General features: G+C 39.9%; 1 protein-coding gene across 1 annotated transcript in view; it reads left to right on the forward strand.

The window, feature by feature from the left end:
- Nucleotides 1-10,444: 10,444 nt before the first annotated feature.
- Nucleotides 10,445-25,559, forward strand: part of herc4 (HECT and RLD domain containing E3 ubiquitin protein ligase 4) — a 47,427-nt gene continuing 32,312 nt past the window's right edge. Inside the window, exons 1-2 of the mRNA XM_083540170.1 lie at nucleotides 10,445-10,641; nucleotides 24,345-24,608. Coding sequence (XP_083396296.1) covers nucleotides 24,383-24,608 — 226 coding nt within the window. The 5' untranslated portion in view covers nucleotides 10,445-10,641; nucleotides 24,345-24,382. The remainder of the gene's footprint in view (nucleotides 10,642-24,344; nucleotides 24,609-25,559) is intronic.

The raw sequence follows: 25,559 nt of genomic DNA on the forward strand, positions 1-25,559 counted from the left end.
TCTGCCTCAATCATATCAAGTACCTCGCCACATTACCGTGTTAAGCGTAAAGTCACGTTAACTACAGCAGCAAGTTTCATCAATAATCTTCCGGAGTTATCGACATTAATCAGATCTCCATCTAATCAACTGGACCAATGAATGCCTAAAATCAATGTTCCATTACACTCTAGATCAGGGGTCACCAACATGGTGCCCGTGGGCGCCAGCTCGACCGCAAGGACCACATGAGTCACCCACAGGCCTTTTCTAAAAATAGCGCACTATAGAACTTACCAGTGAGCTGCATCTAATTATTTTTGTTGCTATTCTTTTTTAAATCACAATTGCATTGGTGTGAATTCAGAAATGACAATATCAAATTTTTTTTTTTTTTTTAAATGTTTCTTATTAGATTAGTGCTGGCTGGTCTCCAAGTTAATTTTTGTATCTTACTTAATTGATAATTTGTACAAACATGATGCATGATTTGTTAAAATTTGTTAGTGGCTAAACTTTATTTATAGAAATAAAGTTTTGCATATTGATATTTATCTGTCTCCTACCTTGTTAAATCATTGTTGATAATTATTGTGAGAAATCATTAACATAATCAGTGTCTTTACATAGATTAATATAATTAGTTGTTAATAATAACATATAATTAAAGGTAAATTGAGCAAATGTTTTATTTTAGAAGTGTGTATCAAACTGGTTACCCTTCACATTAATCTGTACCCAAGAAGTAGCTCTCAGTTTCAAAAAGGTTGGTGACCCCTGCTCTAGATGATGTAAAATAAAAAAGATTTGCACCGTGGTATAATGATCATATGCGCACCTTAAAACAGACCACTCGAAAATTAGAATGTAAATGGCATCAAACCAAATGGACAGTATTTCAAATAGAATGGCAGAAAAACTGTGGAGACTTTAGGAAACACCCCTCACAATATCCAACAGCTCTGTGTTATCTGTGGAGACTTTCAGGTTTCTGGGAACTACTATTTCCCAAGACCTGAAATGCTAGTTTAACATAAACCCTTTTCTCAAAATGGGGCCAGCAGAGGAGGTACTTTCTACACCAATTAAGAAAGTATAGTCTTCCATAGGAACTGTTAATGCAGTTTTACACTGCAGTCATTGAATCTGTGCACATCCATCATCATCGAATTTTACTCTCACACTTTATGTACATTACTTGTTTTGTCTTATATTGTCTATTTTGTCCTGTATAGTCCAAGCTAAATGTATAGTGTTATTAATGTCTGTACGTTAGAGAATCACCAAAAGCTGGAACCAAATTCTTTGTGTATTTGCCAACATACTTGGCCAATAAACCTTATTCTAATTTTAAATCTGATTAATTTGCACATATGCCAACAGCACTTGAGCAGCGCATAAAAGGATTGCTCACTGAAAATTCTCATGGAGTCCAAAAGTGTGAAACTGCTATTGGCCCTGAAAGGGCTAAGCCACAGGGACCCATTGAGCTTTCTGTAGACATATACTGTAAGGTTCTCCATGGGCTAAAACTGCTGTGTTTTTCTTTTTTTTTTTTTCCTTTTTTTAAATTATGTCCTCATATGTGAACACTTGGTTTATTTTACTGTGTAACACAATAAAGTTTCCAGTGTATTAAAAGTAAAAACTTTATTTCGCTCTAGTGATCAACTCTTCATTATTGTACCAGTGAGGTACACCTTCTTCTCCAGCATTTGATCCACAACTTTTATGGATGTGAAGAACCGATCATAGTATACTTTATAACCAGGATGCACGGTTTTAGTCAGATGTGCAATAACCAAGGCTCCCAAAACCAATCCCTCTGCATCCTTAACCCGTGAGGTCAGTATGTTTGCACATCGATACACTTTAAAATCCCCCTTGCTGAATTTTCCATGCCAAGTGGCTTGGGCTTTAGTGGCACATACTGTCGAAATGGACAGGCTCCTGTAAATGGGATCATCTGCTTGTCAATTGACACATTTTGGTCGAGCCTGAAGCAAGCATCCTTTGTGAATGCTATCCATAAAAGGCCTCATCTTTCAGAATTTGTCAGTTTTCCTCATGTCTTCTGAAATGTCACTGTCATTAACCACTTTTAGGTGTTTCCTCAATTTTACATATTATCATTTTGACACGCTTTATTTTGTCACTAATGGCATGAGACATCAAAATTTATGCTTAAAAAAAAAAAAATCTCATAAACTGAAGTGTTGAAAGAGCTACCACTGTTAGATAGTGACATAGCATTTGTGCCGTAGCAATGAGTTTCATCAACTCTGTGTCAATATACTGCTCTACATAGTCCAATGGCTGCCAACTGTGGCGCTCATGCAGACTTTATCTTCACCGTTAAACTGAAGTCTTGCAGAAGACTTCTAATGCTCGCCATGTGCATCTTTGCTAGGTCCTGGCTCATTATCAAGAAATTTCCATTGTTTACACACAGGGACTCTGGATCTCTGCATGCAGTGACTGCCATCTTGTTCACCATGTCCACTAGCCCCTGACTCACCACCAATGTCATCCCCTTTTCCATGCTGACGTTTACGCACAAGTACCTTGAAGTCCGCACGATGTTATTTTTACATGCACCCAAATGGAGTTCTAGCTCACTATCACTTTTAATACTGCTCTGCTGAGTCTGATCTGTTAAATTAGATGATTATCATGGAGCTGTTTCACACCAGGATCAGAAGCATCACAATCAGACAAATCCTCCACCTCATAGTTCCCTTTTGGAAACTCGAGCTGCATCACAATGCTTTGGAAATGCTTCTGCCTTGCTCACGCGTGAAATCCAGCCACTGGCAAGGCGTGACGTCACCGGCGAGGTGTCCAGGTCCTGAAAGAGCCCATATGTGGCATGCCTCTTCACCAAACAAACCTTGCTGTATGCGAAAGTCATGGGGATGAAGGAGTGTGGCTATGGGGCAATGCCATGGGTGGAAGAGATGCTAGCTAGCTATCTCTGCCCGGGTGTAGCATCATCCCTTAATGCCCCGGTACTGCCCACTAAACCGTTATGAGCCGGTTCTAGTGAGCAAGGCTTCTGTGGCAGCGGGTCAGGCTGCGGGTTGCCTCCACACGATGGGTGTGTTGCAGGTATACTAGGCTGACCTGCTGTGGGAGATGGACGAGGGATTCACCTCTGGGGCTGCCGATGCCGTGCTGCCGACCTAGCCCTTAGGGCCACCAAAGAAATAGTTAAGGTCGTGGGTCGGTCCATGTCAGCCTTAGTAGCCACAGAAAGGCAATCTGTGCTAGCTTGGGGAAATCTGTGCCAGCTTGGGGAAGCCTGCCAAACATGTCTCAGTGGGTCCCTGTGCATGGTAGAGAAGGGCTACTTAATTCAATTCGGGTCTCCTCCCCGCTTCAACGTGGTGTGTCCCACTCTGGTGGTGCCCGAGCAGGCTTTGGTCCTGGAACAGGAAGTACGCACTCTCTTAAGGAAGGAGGCCATTGAGGTGGTCCCTCCTTTACTGAGAGAGTCCAGCTTTTACAGACAGTACTTCGTGGTTCCGAAGAAGGATAGGGGGGTTGTGTCCGATCCTAGATCTACGCTCCTTAAACCGCTCGCTTATGAGGCTCAGGTTCAGGATGCTCATGCTCAAGCAGGTCGTGTCTTAGATCCAAGATCGGGGACTGGTTTGTCACAATAGATCTAAGGGACGCATACTTCCACATATCCATCCTTCCTGCTTACAGGAGGGTTCTAAGGTTTGCTTTTGGAGGTGAAGCTTACCAATATCGGTTCCTCCCGTTCGACCTGGCGCTCTCACCCGCACCTTCACAAAATGCTTTGACCCTTTTAAGGCTTCGGGGCACCCACATTCTAAACTATATCGATGACTGGTTGATATTAGCTCAACCAGAGCTCCTGGCAGTCCAGCATCAAGATGTCGTTCTCGCCTCCATGAAGGAGCTGGGGTAAACACCAGAAAGAGTGTGCTTTCTCCAGTGCAGAGAACCACCTTCTTAGGCATGGTTTGGGACTGGACTTACGCAGGCACAGCTGTCTTCCGCTCGGATCAAAGCTATCCTCGTAACAGTCAAGAGAGTGACAGAAGGTCAGTCGCTTACTGTGAAGCAGTTTCAGAGGCTGCTGGTTCTCATGGCAGCAGCATCCAATGTGATTCCACTTGGCCTCCTGCACCCCTCCAGTGGTGGATAGAGACAGTAGGTTCTCCCAAAAGGGCAATCCTCTCCAAACTATCAAGGTCTCACGGTGAGCCCTTCAAGCCTTAGATATGTGGAAGGAACCTGCATTCCTGTCTCAGGGCCCTGTAATGGGAGCTCCATGTCGTCGCATAATGCTAAGGACGAATGCATCCCTCACGGGGTGAGGAGCGTTCATGAGTGGCCACTCCGCCCATGGTCAGTGGAAAAAGCTACATCTCACGATGCACATAAACTGCCTGGAGATGCTGGCCGTGTTTCTGGTTTTGAAACACTTTCTCCCCGACCTGAGAGATCGTAATGTGCTGGTCCATACGGACAACACATCAGTGGTCTCGCACGGCGGATCCTCCTGTGGTCCCAGGGGAAGCTACTCTCATTGAAAGCTGTCTACATACTGGGGCACCTACATTGGAGAGCAGACACCCTTTCAAGGCAAGCATCGAGGCCCAGGGAATAGAGGTTCCACCCCGAGGTGGTGGAGCAGATATGGCAGAGGTTTTACAGAGCCCAGGTGGATCTGTTTGCAACTCAGGAGACATGGCACTGTCCCCTCTGGTTCTCTCTAACTCACCCAGCCCCCTTGGGGCTGGACGCCATGGTTCAGACGTGGCCAAGGCTACGCCTGTTCGCCTTTCCCCCTATCACACTGCTCCCAGAAGTTCTGGAGAGAGTTTGCTGGGAAGGAACTCCTCCTGGTGGCACCTCAATGGCCGGGCAGACCATGGTTCACGGATCTGTTGTCCCTCCTCAAGACGCTTAAGGGACTTTAAACTACCCTCTCAGGTACTAAAGACCTTCTACACCTTCACTATTGAGAGCGTTCTGACGGGTAGCATCACTTCCTGGTTCGGGAACAGCACCATGCAGGACAGACGAGCCCTCCAGAGGGTGGTGCGTTCAGCTGAATGTACCATCCACACCGAGCTCCCTGACCTGCAGGACATCTACAGCACGTGGTGCCGGACCAGGGCCAGGAAGGACCTCCGCCATCCCAACAATGGACTCTTTTCTTTGTTGCGTTCAGGGAAACGCTTCCGCTCCCTGAAAGCGAACACAGAGATAATAAGGAGGAGCTTCTTCCCGCAGGCCATTCGGAGTTTAAACCAGGAAACACCCAGGATCTAAAAATTGGATCAAAAAGCTGGTCACTCTCTCTCCATCATCACACTTCTGCATATATTTTTCTTTTTCTTTTTTCTCGCACTACAACACTTTAAACCCACAGTGGAAACTGGACAGTCACTTTAACTGTGGACTTGCACGGCACAGTGCACTTTATACCACACCATACCGCACACGTTCACTTTAAAGACAATCACATCAACCACCTTATGTGATTACTGTTTACTGTACATAATCATACCCTGTATCATAAGCATACCCTGCATACCCTGTATCATAAGCATACCTGTGTCATATGCATACCCTGTATCATAAGCATACGCTGTATATACAATTCCTTTCATATATATATATATATATATATATATATATATATATATATATATATATATATATATATATATATATATATATATTTTTTTTATCTTTATATATTTTATATTTTACATAGTTTATTGGTTTTATTTATCTGCCTTCTTTTTCTCTTGTTTTCTTTCCCCCCCCCCACCCTATTCCCTCATGCCGGTCAGTCGTATAAAGCATTTCACTGCATGTCGTACTCTGTATGTATGTGTATGTGACGAATAAAATTTGATTTCATTTGATTTCATTTGATTTGATTGGAAATCCCTCGCAGGAGGGATCTCCTCTCCCAGGTGGGGGAACTCTGGTTCACCCCCGCCCAGAGTTATGGAGGCTGTGAAGGTGGCCCCTGAGGGGGCACAGTTTCTAGCAGCTGGTCTTTCTTCTGAGGTAGTGGAGACCATCCTCCAAAAGAGAAAAGAGAAATGTTGTAGTGGTGATCCTGAAGGAAGAGAACAGTAAGAGTGTAGTGGAGGTGAAGAGAGTTTCTGATAGGTTGATGAATGTAAAGCTGGAAGCTGAAGGGGTGATTGTAAATTTAATCGGTGCCTATGCTCCACAAGTGGGTTGTGAGATGGAGGAGAAGAGGAGGAGAGTAAGGACTGAAAGAAGAATAAGATGGTGGAAACTAAAGTTGGAAGACTGTAGTGTGCGATTGAGGGAAGAGTTCAAATAGGGGCTCGGTGGTGGTGAAGAGGTGCTGAATGATTGGGCAACTACTGCAGAAGTGATAAGGGAGACAGCTAGAAAGGTAGTTGGTGTGACATCTGGAAAGAGAGGAAGACATAGACCTGCTGGTAGAATAAGGAAGTGCAAAAAAGCATAAGGAGAAAGAGGTTGGCGAAACAGAATTGGAGAAAAGTAATATTTGCTTTGAGGATGTTGATGGAGGAGTATAGAGAAGGTCAGAAGGAGTTGCATTGTGTGTTTGTGAATCTAAAGGAAGCGTATGACAAGGTACCGAGAGAGGAGTTGTGGTATTGTATGAGGAAGTCATGTGTGGCAGAGAAGTATGTGAGGGTGGTGCAGGAAAAAAATTAGAACAGTCTGACAGCAGTAAAGTGTGTAGTACACTGTGTGCACAATTATTAGGCAAGTTGTATTTTTGAGGATTCATTTTGTTGTTTTACAACTACACTGCTCTTGGTCAATTCAAAATGTTAACAAACCCTCAAACCGGAACATTTAAGTAGTAAAAGTGAAGTTTTGGCTTTCTTAAGAGAATATCTACATGTACACCATTATTAGGCAACTATTAGTGTGAGAATTATTATGCAACTAAATGAAAAACAAAGATTTTCCCATCTCACTTGTTTATTTTCACCTGTTAAAGTAAGAATAATAAACAAACTCAAAATTTACAAATAAACATTTCTGGAATTTCAAAAAGAAAATCTCAGTGACCAATATAGCGACCCTTCTTTTCGATAACAGTCACAAGCCTTCCATTCACGGAGTCAGTCAGTTTCTTGATCTGGTCAGAATCAACTTTTTGTGCAGCCGCAACCACGGCCTCCCAGACACTGTTCAGAGAGGTGTACTGTTTACCTTCACTGTACATTTCCTGCTTAAGAAGGGCCCAAAAGTTCTCAATAGGTTTTAAGTCAGGTGAAGGAGGGGGCCATGTTATTAGTTTTTCAGCTTTAAGGCCTTTACTGGCCAGCCACGCAGTGGAGTACTTTGATGCATGTGATAGAGTGTTGTCTTGCATAAAAATCAGTCTTCTTGAAAGATGCAGACTTTTTCCTGTACCACTGCTTGAAGAAAGTGTCTTCTAAAAATTGGCAGTAGGTCTAAAAGTTGATTTTGAGTCCATTTTCAACCCGAAAAGGTCCAACTAGCTCATCTTTAATAATACCTGCCCATACCAGTACCCCACCTCCACCTTGCGGGCATCTGAGTCGAAGTGGAGCTCTGTGTTACTGATCCAACCACGGGCCCATCCATCTGGTCCGTCAAGAGTCACTCTCATCTCTTCAGTCCACAAAACCTTTGAAAAATCTGTCTTCAGATATTTCTTGGCCCAATCTTGACATTTCAACTTATTTGTCTTGCTCAGAGGTGGTCAGGTTTCAGCATTTCTTACCCCGCCATGTCTCTGAGAACTGAACAGCTCGTACTTCTTGACACTCCAAGTAGTTTGCAGTTGTGGAATATGGCAGCACTAGAGGATAATGTGTTCCTGGTAGCTTCATGTTTGATTCTTCTCAAATCTTTGGCGGTTAATGTGCGTCTTTTCTTCTCGAGATGTTTCTTGCGACCCTGTTGATTTATTTGCTTACATAACATTTGATGGTTCTGTGATCACACCTCAATATCTTAGATAATTCAAGAGTGCTGCATCCTTGTGAAAGACTTTTTACATTTTTTGACTTTTCAGTTTCAGTTAAATCTCTTTTTTGTCCAATTTTTCCTGAGGAGAAGAATCTGCCTAATAATTATGTACACCTTGATATAGGGTGTTGATCTCCTTAGGCCACACCCTCCCTCGTTACACAAATGCACATCACCTGATATGCAATAAATCCAATAAACATTCAAGTTTATACAGCTTGGACTTGGAAATTATGGATAAAATGATGATATGGTCCAAATAACAACTTGCCTAATAATTGTGCACACAGTGTAGGAATGACAGAATGGTTCAAGGTGGAGGTGGGACTGCATCAAGCATGGATCGGCTCTGAGCCCTTTCCTGTTTGCAGTGGTGATGGACAGGTTGACAGACGAGGACAGACAGGAGTCTCCAAGACTATGATGTTTTTGGATGATATTGTGATTTGTGGTGAGAGTAGGGAGCAGGTTGAGAAGAGCCTGGAGAGGTGAAGGTATGCACTGTAGAGATGGTGAATGAAAGTAGGAATAAGACAGAGTACATGTGTGCGAATGAAAGGGAGGGCAGTGGAGTAGTGCAGTTGCAGGGAGAAGAGATGGTGAAGGTGAAGGAGTTTAGGTACCTGGGATCAACAGTGCAAAGTGATATAGAGTGTGTAAGAGAAGTGAAGAAAACAGTGCAGGCAGGGTTGAGTGGCTGGAGAAGAGTGTCAGGAGTGATTTGTGATAGAAGGATATCTGCAAGAATGAAAGAGAAAGTTAATAGGACTGTGGTGAGACCTGCAATGTTGGAAGATTTAAAGACAGTTGCATTGACTAAAAGACAGGAGGTGAAGCTGGAGGAAGCAAAGTTGAAGATGTTGAGATTTTCATTGGGAGTGACAAACATGGACAGGATTAGAAATGAGTTTATTAGATGAACTGTGCAAGTAGGACTTTTGGGGGACAAAGTGAGAGAGGCCCAAATTGAGATGGTTGGGACATGTGCAGAAGAGGGACGTGTGGTATATGTAGAAGAATGCTGAGTATGGACCTTCCAGGAAAGAGGAAAAGAGGAAGGCCAAGAAGGAGGTTTATAGATGTGGTGAATGAAGACATGCAGGTAGTTGGTTTGAAAGAGGCAAATGTAGAGGACAGAGTAGTATGGAGACGGATGACGCTATTTTTTTTTTGTGCATCTGTCCTACACTGTCTTGTGTTGTCTGTTTGTGTTTGTCTTTTGTCTCGTATTGTTTGTACTAGGTTGTGCATAATGCACTTTGTGTGGCTAGGACAACTTAAATTTAGTCCTTAGCTCTCTGTTCTCTATGTATCTCTGTGCTGTGTGATGTAGCACTGTTGTCTTCTATAGCACCAGGGTTCTAGAGAAACATTTGTCTTAGTTCACTGTGTACTGCTTCAGCTATATACAGGTGCATCTCAATAAATTAGAATGTAATTAAAAAGTTGATTTATTTTAGTTATTTAATACAAAAAGTGAAACTTGTATTTTATATAGTCATCACACAGACTGATATATTTCCAGTGTTTATTTCTTTAAATATTGATGATTATGGCTTACAGAAAATGTGAAAATTTTGAAAAGGTTCAATATTGGAGACTTGTGGTGTCTGTATCCAAGCTCGTTAATGGAAAGTTAAAAGGAAATGTGATCTAAACGAAGCCTATTTAATAATTTGTGGGAGATTCACAAACAGTGGACTGCAGCTGGAGTCAGTGCTTCAAGATCCACCTCGTCCAGATGTATCCATGGGCTACAACTGATGCATTCCTTGTGTCAAGCCACTCCTGAACCAGAGACAACGTCAGAGGTGTCTTACCTGGGCAAAGGGCAAAAAGGCCTGGACTGTTGCTCAGTGGGCAATTTTTTGAGATATATATTAGAAATATATCAGTCTGCAAGTGATAAATCTATATAATACTTTTCATATCACTTTTTGTATTGAATTACTAAACTAAATCTTTTTAATGATAATCTAATTTATTGAGATGCACCCGTAAGGTTGAAATGACAATAAAAGCTTCTTGATTAAAAAAAAAAAAAAAAAAAGCTTTGTGACTCCTGTACATCCTGATGCACCTGACCACCACAAAGTCATCAGGAACTGTCAGAAGGTGGCAGTGGTCCAACCTGCATTCTAAGTCTCTGGTGTACATAGTCAAATAGAAAGTAAAGCCCATTGTTCACTATGGTGATGCTTCTGTTTCAGTATTTGTTTTTGTTTGTTTCTGCAATATTTTTTATTTTATATATATATATATATATATATATATATATATATATATATATATATATATATATATATATATATATATATATATATATTTAATAATTTTTGTCAGGCATTAGCAATCCCATAAAAAAAAAATAATAAATAAATAAAAATTAAGTTCACTACCGACTCACTACTTCCGTTATTGCGAAGCGAACGCGAACCAACCATGTCGTCATATCCGGGGTGTGTTGCTAGCGTTACAGAAATACCTTCGCGTGTTTTCTATTTCGGATTTGTTCCCGCCCACATCTCCGACTCCGGTGTTTGGGGGTGTGTTGACAGGACAAAGCATTTCTTCTGCACATAATCATCTTTATAATCTGTAGGAGTTTAAGGTCTAGAGGTGGGAAAATTCTTCTGAGCTACAACTCACTAACAACAGGTAAGCAAGGTCTAACTGTAAATGCTAGCGGGAATTCGCTGATCCAGTTAACGGTTGTAAGTAGGCAGGCTGGCCAAGGCTGGGAGACCGAAGAAGCGTTACTGTCAGTCCACGATTTTATAGTAGCGTGCTTTGGACAGAATGTCCACAGAGAACCGTGGACGAGAAGTGACGTTTTTATGAAGTTATCGTCGGTGCTTGATTAGCTTGTGTCTTGCACACTTAGCCGGTGTTGCAATGAAAGTGAGAGACAGGGAGACAGTAGTCGCGCATTAATACGGGCTTTATTCGTGCTGTTTGCTGTTCTTGGTTAAAAATGTGCCTGATTAATCCGATTCATTGTGTCTGACCATCAAATCTACTGTCAAATCCTGAATGAGCAGGACTGCTTACACACATTTTATATGTATGTATGTATGTATGTATGTGTGTATGTGTGTATACATATAATGTATATATAGCGCCCCTCTTAACATGCTGCTGCAGTGGGAGTTCTGTATTTCACTTAACCAGTTCACTTACATTAACATTAAAGAGATGACAGAAATGTGGCCCAAATATACACAGTCTGCAGTGTTTTCTTTTTTTTCTTTTCTTTAAGCAATCTTTCATGAACACGCTGTTTAGCGGTGTATGTACTGTGTGTGCTTCTCTTCCACACTAGAAATTTCTAGAAAGCTGATTGAAAATAAAATTAGCCAACTAGTAGTTATAATTAGATAGTTTGCTTATTATAACCCTAATTCATGGTATTTATGTATAAAAAACAACTTTACAAAAAAATGCAAAAGACATATTGAGTTTAACTATCTTTAATTTAGACATTATAAATTGTATAGTGCTTGTTAAGGAGTGCTTGGGCGATTTCTCCTTTAAACAAAGTCAAAGTGCTGGGTTGTAAAAAACAAACAAAAAAAAAAACAACAGCAGCAGTTAAGTATGAAAGGTGAAGCGATTTGTTTTCAACATTTGTATTGTATTTTGCAGATTGCAATTTGACAACCATGATTTTAAAAAAATCTACATAAAATATAATACAATATTGTTTTGACAAATTTTTGTTTAAGAAATACACAGATATTTTGTTCATCTGTGAAGATATAAGCATCTAAAATATATAATTCATATAATGTATAATAATAAAATGATATATACAAAAATTAAATATATAAACAATAAAAACAAGCATTTGAACGTAGTAAAGCAGTAAATCACGTTTAAAAAAAAAGATAAGTTACTATTGTAGTAGACAAATGCTATAATCTACAATGCTCTAATCTTATATAAATATAAGAATGAAATGGAGAAACACAGCAAGCTCACAGACTTAATTTAAACAGAAGAAAAAAATATGCATTGGTGCAGGGGGGTGTCATCCAATTAATCGATTATCAAAATAATCCTTAGTTGTGGCCCTAAACATGATGAATAGGACACATGGCTTTGCGTGGTTACATGACGTACAGTAGCTGTTATCTGCACGTCAAGTTGTTGCCAGATATTTTAACAATAATGGCTGTATGTTTAGTTATTTTCAGAGGACAGTAAATCTATACTGCTATACAAGCTGAACATTGACAACTCTAAAATATCTCAATTCCATTTCTATAGTTTGTCCATTGACAAGATCTACTAAAATAGTTGCTGAAATTTTTGTCTATACTGTAATTTCTAGACTATTAAGCGTACCCACTGAATTAAATGTATTTATTTTTTAACATAAACACATTGCACATGTCTATAAGCAGCAGGTGCATACATTGAAACAAATGAACTTTACATAGGCTTTAACGAAAGACAGTGCCTGCAACATGGCTTGTAACCAAACAGTAGCCTACCAAGAAAGTCATTAGTCACTGTCTTCTTCCTCCTGCACACTGAAACCACTGAAGTCATCTCCTTCGTTGTCCGAGTTGAACAGCCTCAGAATTACTTCATCCAATGTTTTCTCAGGATCGTTTTCATTGTCGCTCTCGTCATTTTCATCTGGAGGCAAATGCCCCGCTGTCGATCTATCCTTTCTTGTTGACTTTCACAACAATTTCTCTCAGGGGTTTTTCTCCTGGCACCATTGTGCGTTTTATATATATATATATATATATATATATATATATATATATATATATATATATATATATATATATATATAAAATAATGAGTATATACAGAATATATATATATATATATATATATATATATATATATATATATATATATATATATATATATATATATACAGTATTGTTCAAAATAATAGCAGTATTATAACCAGAATAATCCAGGTTTTTAGTATATTTTTTATTGCTACGTGCCAAACAAGTTACCAGTAGGTGCAGTAGATTCTTAGAAAAACTGGTGACTAACCAGAATAATCCAGGTTTTTAGTATATTTTTTATTGCTACGTGGCAAACAAGTTACCAGTAAGTGCAGTAGATTCTTAGAAAACAAACCCAGCATTCATGATATGCATGCTCATAAGGCTGTGCAATTGGGCAATTAGTTGAAAGGGGTGTGTTAAAAAAAATAGCAGTGTGGCATTCAATCACTGAGGTCATCAACTTTGTGAAAAAACAGGTGTGAATCAGGTGGCCCCTATTTAAGGATGAAGCCAGCACTTGTTGAACATGCATTTGAAAGCCTGAGGAAAATGGGTCGTTCAAGACATTGTTCAGAAGAACAGCGTACTTTGATTAAAAAGTTGATTGGAGAGGGGAAAACCTATAAAGAGGTGCAAAAAATTATAGGCTGTTCAGCTAAAATGATCTCCAATTCCTTAAAATGGAGAGCAAAACCAGAGAGACGTGGAAGAAAACGGAAGACAACCACCAAAATGGATCGAAGAATAACCAGAATGGCAAAGGCTCAGCCAATGATCAGCTCCAGGATGATCAAAGACAGTCTGGAGTTACCTGTAAGTACTGTGACAGTTAGAAGACGTCTGTGTGAAGCTAATCTATTTTCAAGAATCCCCCGCAAAGTCCCTCTGTTTAAAAAAAGGCATGCGCAGAAGAGGTTACAATTTGCCAAAGAACACATCAACTGGCCTAAAGAGAAATGGAGGAACATTTTGTGGACTGATGAGAGTAAAATTGTTCTTTTTGGGTCCAAGGGCCACAGACAGTTTGTGAGAGACGACCCCCAAACTCTGAATTCAAGCCACACTACACAGTGAAGACAGTGAAGCATGGTGGTGCAAGCATCATGATATGGGCATGTTTCTCCTACTATGGTGTTGGGCCTATTTATCGCATACCAAGGATCATGGATCAGTTTGCATATGTCAAAATACTTGAAGAGGTCATGTTGCCTTATGCTGAAGAGGACATGCCCTTAAAATGGTTGTTTTAACAAGACACACTAGTAAATGAGCAAAGTCTTGGTTCCAAACCAACAAAATTAATGTTATGGAGTGGCCAGCCCAATCCCCGGACCTTAATCCAATCGAGAACTTGTGGCGTGATATCAAAAATGCTGTTTCTGAAGCAAAACCAAGAAATGTAAATGAATTGTGGAATGTTGTTAAAGAATCATGGAGTGGAATAACAGCTGAGAGGTGCCACAAGTTGGTTGACTCCATGCCACACAGATGTGAAGCAGTTTTAAAAAACTGTGGTCATACAACTAAATATTAGTTTAGTGATTCACAGGATTGCTAAATCCTAGAAACAAAAATGTTTGTACAAAATAGTTTTGAGTTTGTACAGTACACTGCTATTTTTATTTTTTTTAACACACCCCTTTCAACTAATTGCCCAATTGCACAGCCTTAAGAGCGTGCATATCATGAATGCTGGGTCTTGTTTATTTTCTGAGAATCTACTGCACCAACTGGTAAATTGTTTGCCACGTAGTAATAAAAAATATACTAAAAACCTGGATTATTCTGGTTAGTCACATTGTACTGCTATTATTTTGAACAATACTGTATATATTAGGGATGCACCGAATATTCGGCCACCGAAAATTTTCAAACAGTTTGTTGTGATGACGCAAACAGAAACCGCTGCCTGCACGTGCTTGTCTAAAACAACATGTCTGCGGTGTGGATGTGTTTCAGTATATCTGAGAAAGACCCACGAATAGCGATGTGCAAAACATGTAATGCCGAAATTTGGTCTGTAAAAACTTTCTCCACGCCCAGTGATATTGTATTGTTGTATCTTTAAGCAGTTGCACTTGTTCTGAATGCACTTTGTTTTTATAAAAGAACATATTTAATTTTACAACCTTTCAGGAGGCCAGAGGGCCTGTACATTATTATTTAATGTACACATGAGTGCATTTAAGTTAAACATTTAAGTTTGAATTTTAATTTATTTTATCCTGTGCATTGTTACAATGTGCTATAAATAAATATTTTCATAATTTGTAATTGATTTATTCTTTGAAACTTTAATATTTAATTTATGCAATTGAAATGCCTTGATTTTAGTAAGTTTAGTACACAATCATAGCCATAAATGCAATGATAATAATAATTGGCATAATTTCTTTCGGTGTTTTGATTTTCGGCTTTGCTTTCCTCTTTTTCGGTTTTCGGTTCCGGCCAAGAATTTTCATTTCGGTGCATCCCTAGTGTATATATATATATATATATATATATATATATATATATATATATATATATATATATATATATATATATAAACATACGCACACACACACACACACACACACACACACACACACACACACACACACACACACACACACACACACTCACCGGCCACTTTATTAGGTACACCTGTCCAACTGTTTGTTAACGCAGATTTCTAATCAGCCAATCACATGGCAGCAACTTAATGCATTTAGGCATGTAGACATGGTCAATACGATCTGCTGCAGTTCAAATCGAGCGTCAGAATGGGGAAAAAAGGTGATTTAAGTGACTTTGAACATGGCATGATTGTTGGTGCCAGACGGGCTGGTCTGAGTATTTCAGAAACTGCTGATCTACTGGGATTTAAAAATGGGAATGGTCCGAAAAAGAGAAAATATCCAGTGAGCGGCAGTTCTTTGGGCGCAAATTCCTTGTTGATGCCAGAGGTCAGAGGAGACTGGCCAGACTGGTTCGAGCTGATAGAAAGGCAACAGTAACTCAAATAACCACTCGTTACAACCGAGGTATGCAGAAAAGCATCTCTGAACGCACAACACGTTGAACCTTGAGGCGGATGGGCTACAGCAGCAGAAGACCACACCGGGTGCCACTCCTGACAGCTAAGAACTGGAAACTGAGGCTACAATTCGCACAGGCTCACCAAAATCGGACAAAAGAAGATTGGAAAAACGTTGCCTGGTCAGATGAGTCTCGATTTCTGCTGCGACATTTGGATGGTAGGGTCAGAATTTGGCGTCAACAACATGAAAGCATGAAGCCATCCTGCCTTGTATCAACGGTTCAGGCTGGTGGTGGTGGTGTAATGGTGTGGGGAATATTTTCTTGGCACACTTTGGGCCCATTAGTACCAATTGAGCATCGTGTCAACGCCACAGCCTACCTGAGTATTGTTGCCGACCATGTCCATCCCTTTATTACCACAGTGTACCCATCTGCTGATGGCTACTTCAAGCAGGATAACGCGCCATGTCATAAAGTGCGAATAATCTCAGACTGGTTTCTTGAACATGACAATGAGTTCACTGTACTCAAATGACCTCCACAGTCACCAGATCTCAATCCAATAGAGCACCTTTGGGATGTGGTGGAACGGGAGATTCGCATCATGGATGTGCAGCCGACAAATCTGCAGCAACTGCGTGATGCTATCATGTCAATATAGACAAAATCTCTCAGGAATGTTTCCAGTACCTTGTTGAGTCTATGCCACGAAGGATTAAGGCAGTTCTGAAGGGAAAAGGGGGTCCAACCCGGTACTAGTAAGGTGTACCTAATAAAGTGGCCGGTAAGTGTATGTGTGTGTGTGTGTGTATATATATATATAAAAAATATTGCAGAAACAAACAAAAACAAATACTGAAACAGAAGCATCACCATAGTGAACAATGGGCTTTACTTTCTATTTGACTATGTACACCAGAGACTTAGAATGCAGGTTGGACCTCTGCCACCTTCTGACAGTTCCTGATGACTTTGTGGTGGTATATATATATATATATAAAAAATTACATTACACTGGAGATCAAAATTAGAGAACAATTTATAAACAATTGAACAATTCTGAAATAATGTCATCTTCACTGCTCAACAGTTGAAGGAGTTTTTTGTCTATACCATGCTACCGGAACAATTTTTCCACAAAATAACATTATTTTGCAGAAAACACACTGATCAAAATTAGAGAACACTTTCAGATACCTCCCAGTTATTGACAAAAACTCCTTCGACTGTTAAACAGTGAAGATGACATTATTTCAGAATTGTTTATAAATTGTTCTCTAATTTTGATCTCCAGTGTATATATAATATATATGTATGTATGTGTGTGTGTGGGCTGCAACTAACCATTATTTTGATAATGACTTAATCGGACAATTCATATTTTTTAATTTATTTTATATTTCGGTTAATCTTCTTCTTTCGGCTTCTCCCATTAGGGGTCGCCACAGTGGATCATCCGTCTCCATACCCCCCCTGTCCCCTACATCTGCCTCTTTCAAACCAACTACCTGCATGTCTTCCCTCACCATATCCATAAACCTCCTCCTTGGCCTTCCTCTTTTCCTTCTTCCTGGCAGCTCTATCTTTAGCATTCTCCTACCGATATACCCCATGTCCCTCCTCTGCACATGTCCAAACCATCTCAATCTCGCCTCCCTCACCTTGTCTCCAAAACGTCTTACATGCGCTGTTCTCCTAATAAACTCATTTCTAATCCTGTCCATTCTCGTCACCTCCCAACGAAAACCTCAACATCTTCAGCTCTGCTACCTCCACCTTCTGTCTTTTACTTAATGCCACTCTCTCTAAACCATACACCATCGCAGGTCTCACCACAGTCCAATAAACTTTCCCCTTCATTCTTGCAGATACTCTTCTATCACAAATCACTTCTATCACTCTACTCCACCCACTCCACCCTGCCTGCACTCTTTTCTTCAGTTCTCTAACACACTCTCCATTACTTTGCATTGTTGACCCCAGGTACCTGAACTCCTCCACCTTCTCCACCTCTTCTCATTGCAACCGCACCACTCCACTGCCCTCCCTCTCATTCACACACATGTACTCTGTCTTACTCCTACTGACTTTCATTCCCCTTTTCTCCAGCGCATATCTCCACCTCTCCAGGCTCTTCTTAACCTGCTCCCTACTCTCAACACAAATCACAATATCATCCGCAAACATCATAGTCCATGGAGACTCCTATCTGACCTTGTCCGTCAACCTGTCCATCACCACTGCAAACAGGAAAGGGCTCAGAGCCATTCATTGATACAATCCAACCTCCACTTTGAACCAGTCTGTCGTTCTTACTGCACACTTAACTGCTGTCAGTCTGTCCTCATACATGTCCTGCACCACCCGCACATACTTCTGACACACCTGACTTCCTCATACAATACCACATCTCCTCTCTCGGCACCCTGTCATATGCTTTGTCTATATCCACAAACAAACAATGCAACTCCTTCTGTCCTTCTCTATACTTCTCCATCAACATTCTCAAAGTAAATAATGTGTCTGTGATGCTCTTCCTCGGCATAAAACCATACTGTTGCTCACAGATGGTCACCTTCTCTCAGCCTGGTTTCCACTACTCTTTCCCATAACTTCATGGTGTGACTGATCAACTTAATTTCCCTGTAGTTACTGCAGGTCTGCACATTTCCCCTATTCTTGAAGATTGGTACCAAAAAACTCCTCCTTTATTCCTCAGGCATCCTCTCACCGTCCAAAATCTTGTTGAACAACCTGGTTAAGAACTCCACTGCTATCTTTCCCAAATGTTTCCATGCTTCCACCGGTATGTCATTTGGTCCAATCGACTCCACTCTTCATCCTCTAAATGCTGCTTTTACTAATTATATCTACTCCTTACTAATCCTATACTTACTAACTCCTCCTTACTAATCCTATCCATTTCCTGCTTCACCATCTCCACACCATCCAACCTTCTCTCTTTCTAATTTTTCTCGTTCATCAGCTGCTTAAAATACTCCCTCCATCTTCTCAACACACTCTCCTCACTATTCAACAGATTTCCATCTCCATCCTTAATTGCTCTAACTTGCAGCACATCCTTCCCAGCTCGGTCCCTCTGCCTGACCAATTGGTACAAATCCTTTTCTTCTTCCTTAGTGTCCAACTTCTCATACAGCTCCTCATATGCCTTTTCCTTGGCTTTCGCCACATCCCTCTTCACCTGCTGCTGCATCTCCTTGTACTCCTGCTTACTTTTCTCATCACTCTGTCGATCCCAATTCTGTTTCGCCAACCTCTTTCTCCATATGCTTTCCTGCACTTCCTCATTCCACCACCAATCACCTACGTGCCTCCATACTCCTCTATCTCACAGCCCACTTGTGGAGCATAGGCACTGATGGCATTTGTCATCACCCCTTCATCTTCCGTTCAAGTTCATCATCCTATTAGAAACTCTCTTCACCTCCACTACACTCTTACTGTACTCTTCCTTCAGAACCACCCCTACACCATTTCTCTTTCCATCCACACCATAATAGAACAGTTTAAACCCACCCCCAATGTTCCTGGCTTTACTCCCTTTCCACTTGGTCTCCTGAACACACAACATATCTACCTTTCTCCTCTCCATCATATCAGCAACCTTTCTCTCTTTACCAGTCATAGTGCCAACATTTAAAGCACTAACCCTAACTGGCACTCTCCTCCATTTCTCATTTTCCTGCTGTCTCTGTAGACGTCTTCCTCCTCTCCTTCTCCTCCTTCTGTTAATCCGATTAAAAAAAACGTTTAAATTTCAATTCATGGTATTTATGTATAAAAGTGTACTTTAAAAAAAGGCAAAAGCCAGATTTTCAGATCTTCAATTTTGACATTTTAAATCTAAGCATTTAAGTATGTAAGGTGAAGCAATTTGTGCAAATAAACATTTGTATTGTTTTTAATGATAATTGCAGATTTCAATTTGACAACCGTGCTTAAAAATGTATATACAGTGCATCCGAAAACTATTTACAGCATTTTTTCCACATTTTGTTTTGTTACAGCCTTATTCCAAAATGGATTCAATTAATTATTTTACTCAAAATTCTACAAACAATACCCTATAATGACAACATAAAAGAAATTAGTTTGAAATCATTGCAAATTTATAAATTAAAATCCCATGTACATAAGTATTCACAGCCTTAACCATCATTGAGAAGTTTTTACAACTTGATTAGAGTCCACCTGTTTTGAATTCAGTTGATTTGACATGAGTGAGAAATGATTTGAAAATATAAATTACATTTAAAAACAGATACAGTGGTACCTCGACATACGATTGCCCTAACTTACGAGTTTTTTGAGGTACGAGGTCACTCGGTCGATTTTTTGCTTTGATACGTGAGCAAAAACTTGAGGTACGAGTAAAAGGTAAAAGTTAAAATTTTAAAGTTTAGGGATACGTAGTGTACAGGAGTGATAGTAAAAAAACAAGTTTTCCCTCCGCCTCTACCACCCCCCCTCTGCACACTCACACTCACACACACACACACACACACACACACACACACACACACACACACACACACACTTCACCGGCGTTTTCGTTAGCTCATGTCGTCTCATCTCCAAGGAAAATACACTGAATAAAACCTTATTATATCTTCACATACTCTTTTATTATATTGTTATACAATATTTGGCATTTATAAATACATTTTTCTTATTCAAAAACACGTAACAAAAACAACTGGGGTGGCATTTTGGGGGCTGGAACGGATTAATGCATTTCAATTAATTTCAATGGGGAAATTTGCTTTGAAATACGAGCAATTTGACATACGAGCAAGGTTACAGGACGAATTAAACTCGTATGTCGCGGTACCACTAAATTTAATTGCAAATACAAATCTAAAATAAAAATCAATTTCAAATTACTTTAAAAAAAGGAAAAGTAAAGATAGTACAACCTAAAATTAGATAGATGGATAGAGAGATAGATAGAGAGAGAGATAGATAGATAGATAGATAGATAGATAGATAGATAGATAGATAGATAGATAGATAGATAGATAGATAGATCGATCGATCAATCGATCAATCGATCAATCGATCTCTGCCCTGACATAAGTCTTTACAGTTTTCTTGATCATCTTTGTGTAAGAGGCAAACATTTATTTTCTTCAAATTTCTTAATACATTTTTCTGCAACATAAAATAAGTTATTTGGAGAATAAAAACTCTTTCGGCTTCTCCCATTAGGGGTCGCCACAGCGGACCATCCGCATGTTTGACTTGGCACGTTTTTACGCTGGATGCCCTTCCTAACGCAACCCTCCCCATTTATCCGGGCTTGGGACCGGCACGTGTGTGTGTGTGTGTGTGTGTGTTCCTTTAAAACATTTATCACAAACTTTGGAAACTTTGTCATTTTCTTTGGCCTGAATCATCTCCGTACCCCTCGCTGTTTTCTCTCCATTCCTCCATTTTTCATTCTGCAGCTTCTTCTGTGTATTTTTCATTCTGCAGCTTCTTCTGTGTTACCTGTCCAGAGCACTCCAGGTTTTAGCGGGTGGTGTGTGTTAGTAATAATGGTCCGTGGGAAACACAGTGCTCTGTGTGTAGTTAAAAGGACTAAATGAAGCATTGATTCAAAAACGTTTTGTATTATAATTATTCAAGTTACTTAAGGAATTGTTTCATTTCAACTTCATACCCCCCAAAAAACAGGCATCACTTCCTTGTGCTCATAATAAAGAAAGTTCAGTTGTTGTTTTAGGAGATCTGTATTTGGAACATTCGTTCATGAGCATGTTCATCCGTAGCTGTTATTTGCTGGTTGGCATTATGAAGTATTTTCTAACAAGCTAGGGAGATGACTCGGATAGCTAATTTATATTATTTTTCGCAGAATAGTTGGTGAGTGTTCTAGATTTAACTGTCATGCACAGCCATGTAGGTTTAACATCACTCTGTAACCAGGGTTCCTATTTACTCTGCGCTATAGCTGTTGTGCAGTGCCATCTATAGCAAATAGTGTAAACAATGTGTTTTTTATATCATTATCCTTATTTTTTTAAATATATTCTTTATTTAAAATAAATGCAACATAAATTCCAAAAGAAGCTGGGGAATGTAATATAAATGTGATTTTATTATTTATAGGGAAGACTGTAGCACTTTGGATCATGTTCACATGTAGCTTCTTTTTTGCAGGATAGAGCGACATAACATTTAGACCAATGAAATTTCCGAACGGAAACGAAAAAACGCACCTCACCTGTGTTCTGAGCTGCACGGCATCGGGAGAAAAAACTTCCACCGGTGGCGCACGACGATGAAAAAAGATAAACTCCCGAGAGAAATACAGTGGTACCTCGACCTACGAGTTTAATTCGTTCCGTGGACGAGCTCGTATCTCAGTTTGCTCGCACATCACATCAGTTTTCCATATTGAAAATACTTAAAATGCCATTAATCCGTTCCAACCCTCAAAATGACACCCCGTTTTTATGTTTCATGTTATTAAATTGGAAAATACATTTCTAAATAACCTTATAATCTTGTATAAAAACATAATAAAAGAGTATGTAAAGATATAATAAGGTTTTATTGAGTGTATTTTCCTTTGAAATGAGACGACTTGAGCTAACGAAAACGCCGGTGGGGTGGGTGTGTGTGGGTGTGTGTGTGTGTGGAGGGGGGCTGTAGAGGCGATAAGCGGAGGCGGAACTTTAACATTTTTACTTTTTCTTCTTTGCTTATCTTAATTTTCGTCACAGTCTTCTCTTTCTGGCTTCGCTTCACCATCTAGCAGCGGCGTCTCGAGCTTGTACCTCAATTTTTTGCTCGCGTAACAAAGCAAAAAAATCGACAGAGTGACGCTCGTACCTCGGAAAACTCGTACATTAATGCACTCGTAGGTCAAGGTGCCACTGTAGTTGTGAAAGGAAGGAGGAAGACAGTGAACAATGACTTACTTGGTCGGCTACTGTTTAGATACAAGCCGTTGTAACGCGTTGAGTCTGGGTCATGGGAGAGCTCGCTAACTCCAGTTGCAACAGAAATCATATAAGCACAGACAGGTTTCCAAAACTCGTGCTTTTTTATTTTTCTTGGCAACAGCGTTACAGGTTAGTCAAAGAAACTTAGAAATGACCATTAGAAAATAATAAACACATAATCCTCAGTCTCACACACACGCAGTAATAGCGGAAGAATGCATTGGCAGGCTATTCCCAAAATACCGCTATGCTCTTAATAGAAGCGCAACATATTGCATTTAGTGTCTTTCGTTAAAGCCTGTGTAAAGTTCATTAGTTTCAGTGTAGACAGGCGGCTTATAGACAGGTGCGGCTTATTTATGTTAAAAATAAAAATCTTTGTCAAATTCAGTGGCTTATATAAGGGTGCAGTTTATAGTCCGGAAGTTACGGTAACCAGATGCCAAATAAAAGCCCAGTCTATAATCACTGGCTTCTCTCATCCAGCTCATGCCAGGCATTGTTCTCCCCTTCTTCCTGTAGTAAAATGACTCTACAGCAGGTTAAATGACAGCTTCCCTACCACTCCAGACCATACCTTCATGCAAATGCCACCACTTATTGAATATTTTGATCTCAATACATGTATATTTTGCACTAGATCATATTTCTTTTTTTAGGCATTATTTGGCATAGTACAGTAGGATGCTCACAATCATTCTCATGCTGGTTTGTCAGTACTTGCCATTTCTATTCCCTGTTTACTTTATTTGCAATACTTTTTTTTTAACTGATCACCTACATTTACATTATAGCATTTTGCAGACACTTTATTCTGAGTGACTTTAAAAAACTTTTTTTTTAAATCATTTTTATGATCTCATTTTTATACAGCTGAGTAGTTGAGTCTTGTTCAGCTGCCCAGCAGTGGCAGCTTGGTCATGCTGGGATTTGAACTCATGACCCTTCTAATTAGAAGTCCAGTGTCGTATCCACTGAGCTACCACTTCCATCTCCATCTACTCCACACTATCTCTGCACTAGTCTGCACTGTCAATCACTGTATTTGTTGTTTTGTTCTTTTACAATTGTTAGGTTCCCTGGTGGTTTAGTGGTTAGAATTTGGCGCTCTCACTGCTGCGGCCCGGTGTCGATTCCCAGTCAGGGAACCCAGCCATTAGGGTTGCACAAGCCAGTGCACTCTAAGTGCCGGGTCCCAAGCACTGATAAATGGGGAGGGTTGCGTTAGGAAGGGCATCCAGCGTAAAACATGTGCCAAATCAAACATGCGGATCACGGATACGGATGATCCGCTGTGGCGACCCCTAATGGGAAAAGGCGAAAGAAAGTTATTTTACAATTGTTGTACTGCGTTACATTGTTTGCACGTTGCATGTAGGGGAGGAGGTGATTAAAATAACAATAAATCACTTGAGATGATATGCCATTGGACGTGCAATGCATTCTTAATCACAGATGTGCAATGTTTCCCTACATTAAAGTTTTGTTTGTTGCACTTGGTTTCTCATTCACACAGTAATGTAGAAACAATTGACAAGAATGTACATTTGAAGCTTGATGATCCTCTGCTGCTGTTTCTTATTTACCTGTTCTTCTGACTGTGCAGGCTTTGAACTTGGTGAAGCTGAAGTTATCACCATAGCTATGCTGTGTTGGGGAAATGCCTCGTATGGGCAGCTTGGATTGGGTGGAATTGACGAAGAGATAATAGTAGAGCCCCGCAAGTGTGAATTCTTAAACGGCAAGGTGGTGCGAGGGGTTGGCTGTGGAAGAAGACATACTGTTTTTCTTCTTGGAGACGGAACCGTGTATACATGCGGCTGCAATGACCTGGGTCAGCTGGGGCATGACAAGGCACGCAAAAAACCAGGTACAGTCACAGCATTGTGTGTGTGTGTGTGTGTGTGTGTGTGTGTGTGTGTGTGTGTGTGTGTGTGTGTGAGTGTGTGTGTGAGTGTGTGTGTGTGAGTGTGTGTGTGTGAGTGTGTGTGTGAGTGTGTGTGTGTGTGTGTGTGTATATGTATGTATGTATGTATGTATGTATTATATATATATATATATATATATATATATATATATATATATATATATATATATATATATATATATATATATATAATATACCGTGTATATAAACATACACACACACACTATTATTGCATCCTTATAACAAGTGCAATGTAGCAGTTTTGCAGGTATGCTGTTGGAGAGCACAGCAGGCAAAAAAAAAATTTTCTTTCTTTTAGATTGTAATCTTGTAACAGTTAATAGACAGCAATTTATATGCAAAGGTCAAAAGAAAATGAAGATAATAATAAGTGTTCATGGCTCACACTGCCACATAAGAGAGCTTACATACAGTAAAATATATGTAAGGAAACAGGGAACATGTTTAGTTAGTATCACGTCATGTCCCATGTGCATTTATCTCAGTACAGTCCCACACTAAGCCACATCACAACATGCACCTATAAGAAAGGTGTAGCTGATAAAAAGCCCAACGTGTAAAGCTGCAAAGTAGGTGATCTGGCTTGTTGATATTGCGTATGATTATTAACATATGTAACAGCATGTAATACCATTTGCCTTTTTTCCCTATGAGATTCTGTTAATTTGATACATTTGTTATATGGCACCCTGAAGAAGAATGATTCCATTTTAAGTTTCCTTTTTCTCCAGGTTTTTTTTTTCTTCAGATCTCAGGTAGTCTTTACTTGACCTTATATGTTCTGGCTCGCGTTTTTTTCAATTTGTATATAACTGCTGATTTCTGTGCAGTAAACGGAGAACTTTAAACATGTACAAGGAACAAAGTAATTAG

This window comes from Silurus aristotelis (assembly GCF_946808225.1).
Source record: "Silurus aristotelis genome assembly, chromosome: 4".
Classification (NCBI taxonomy): domain Eukaryota; kingdom Metazoa; phylum Chordata; class Actinopteri; order Siluriformes; family Siluridae; genus Silurus; species Silurus aristotelis.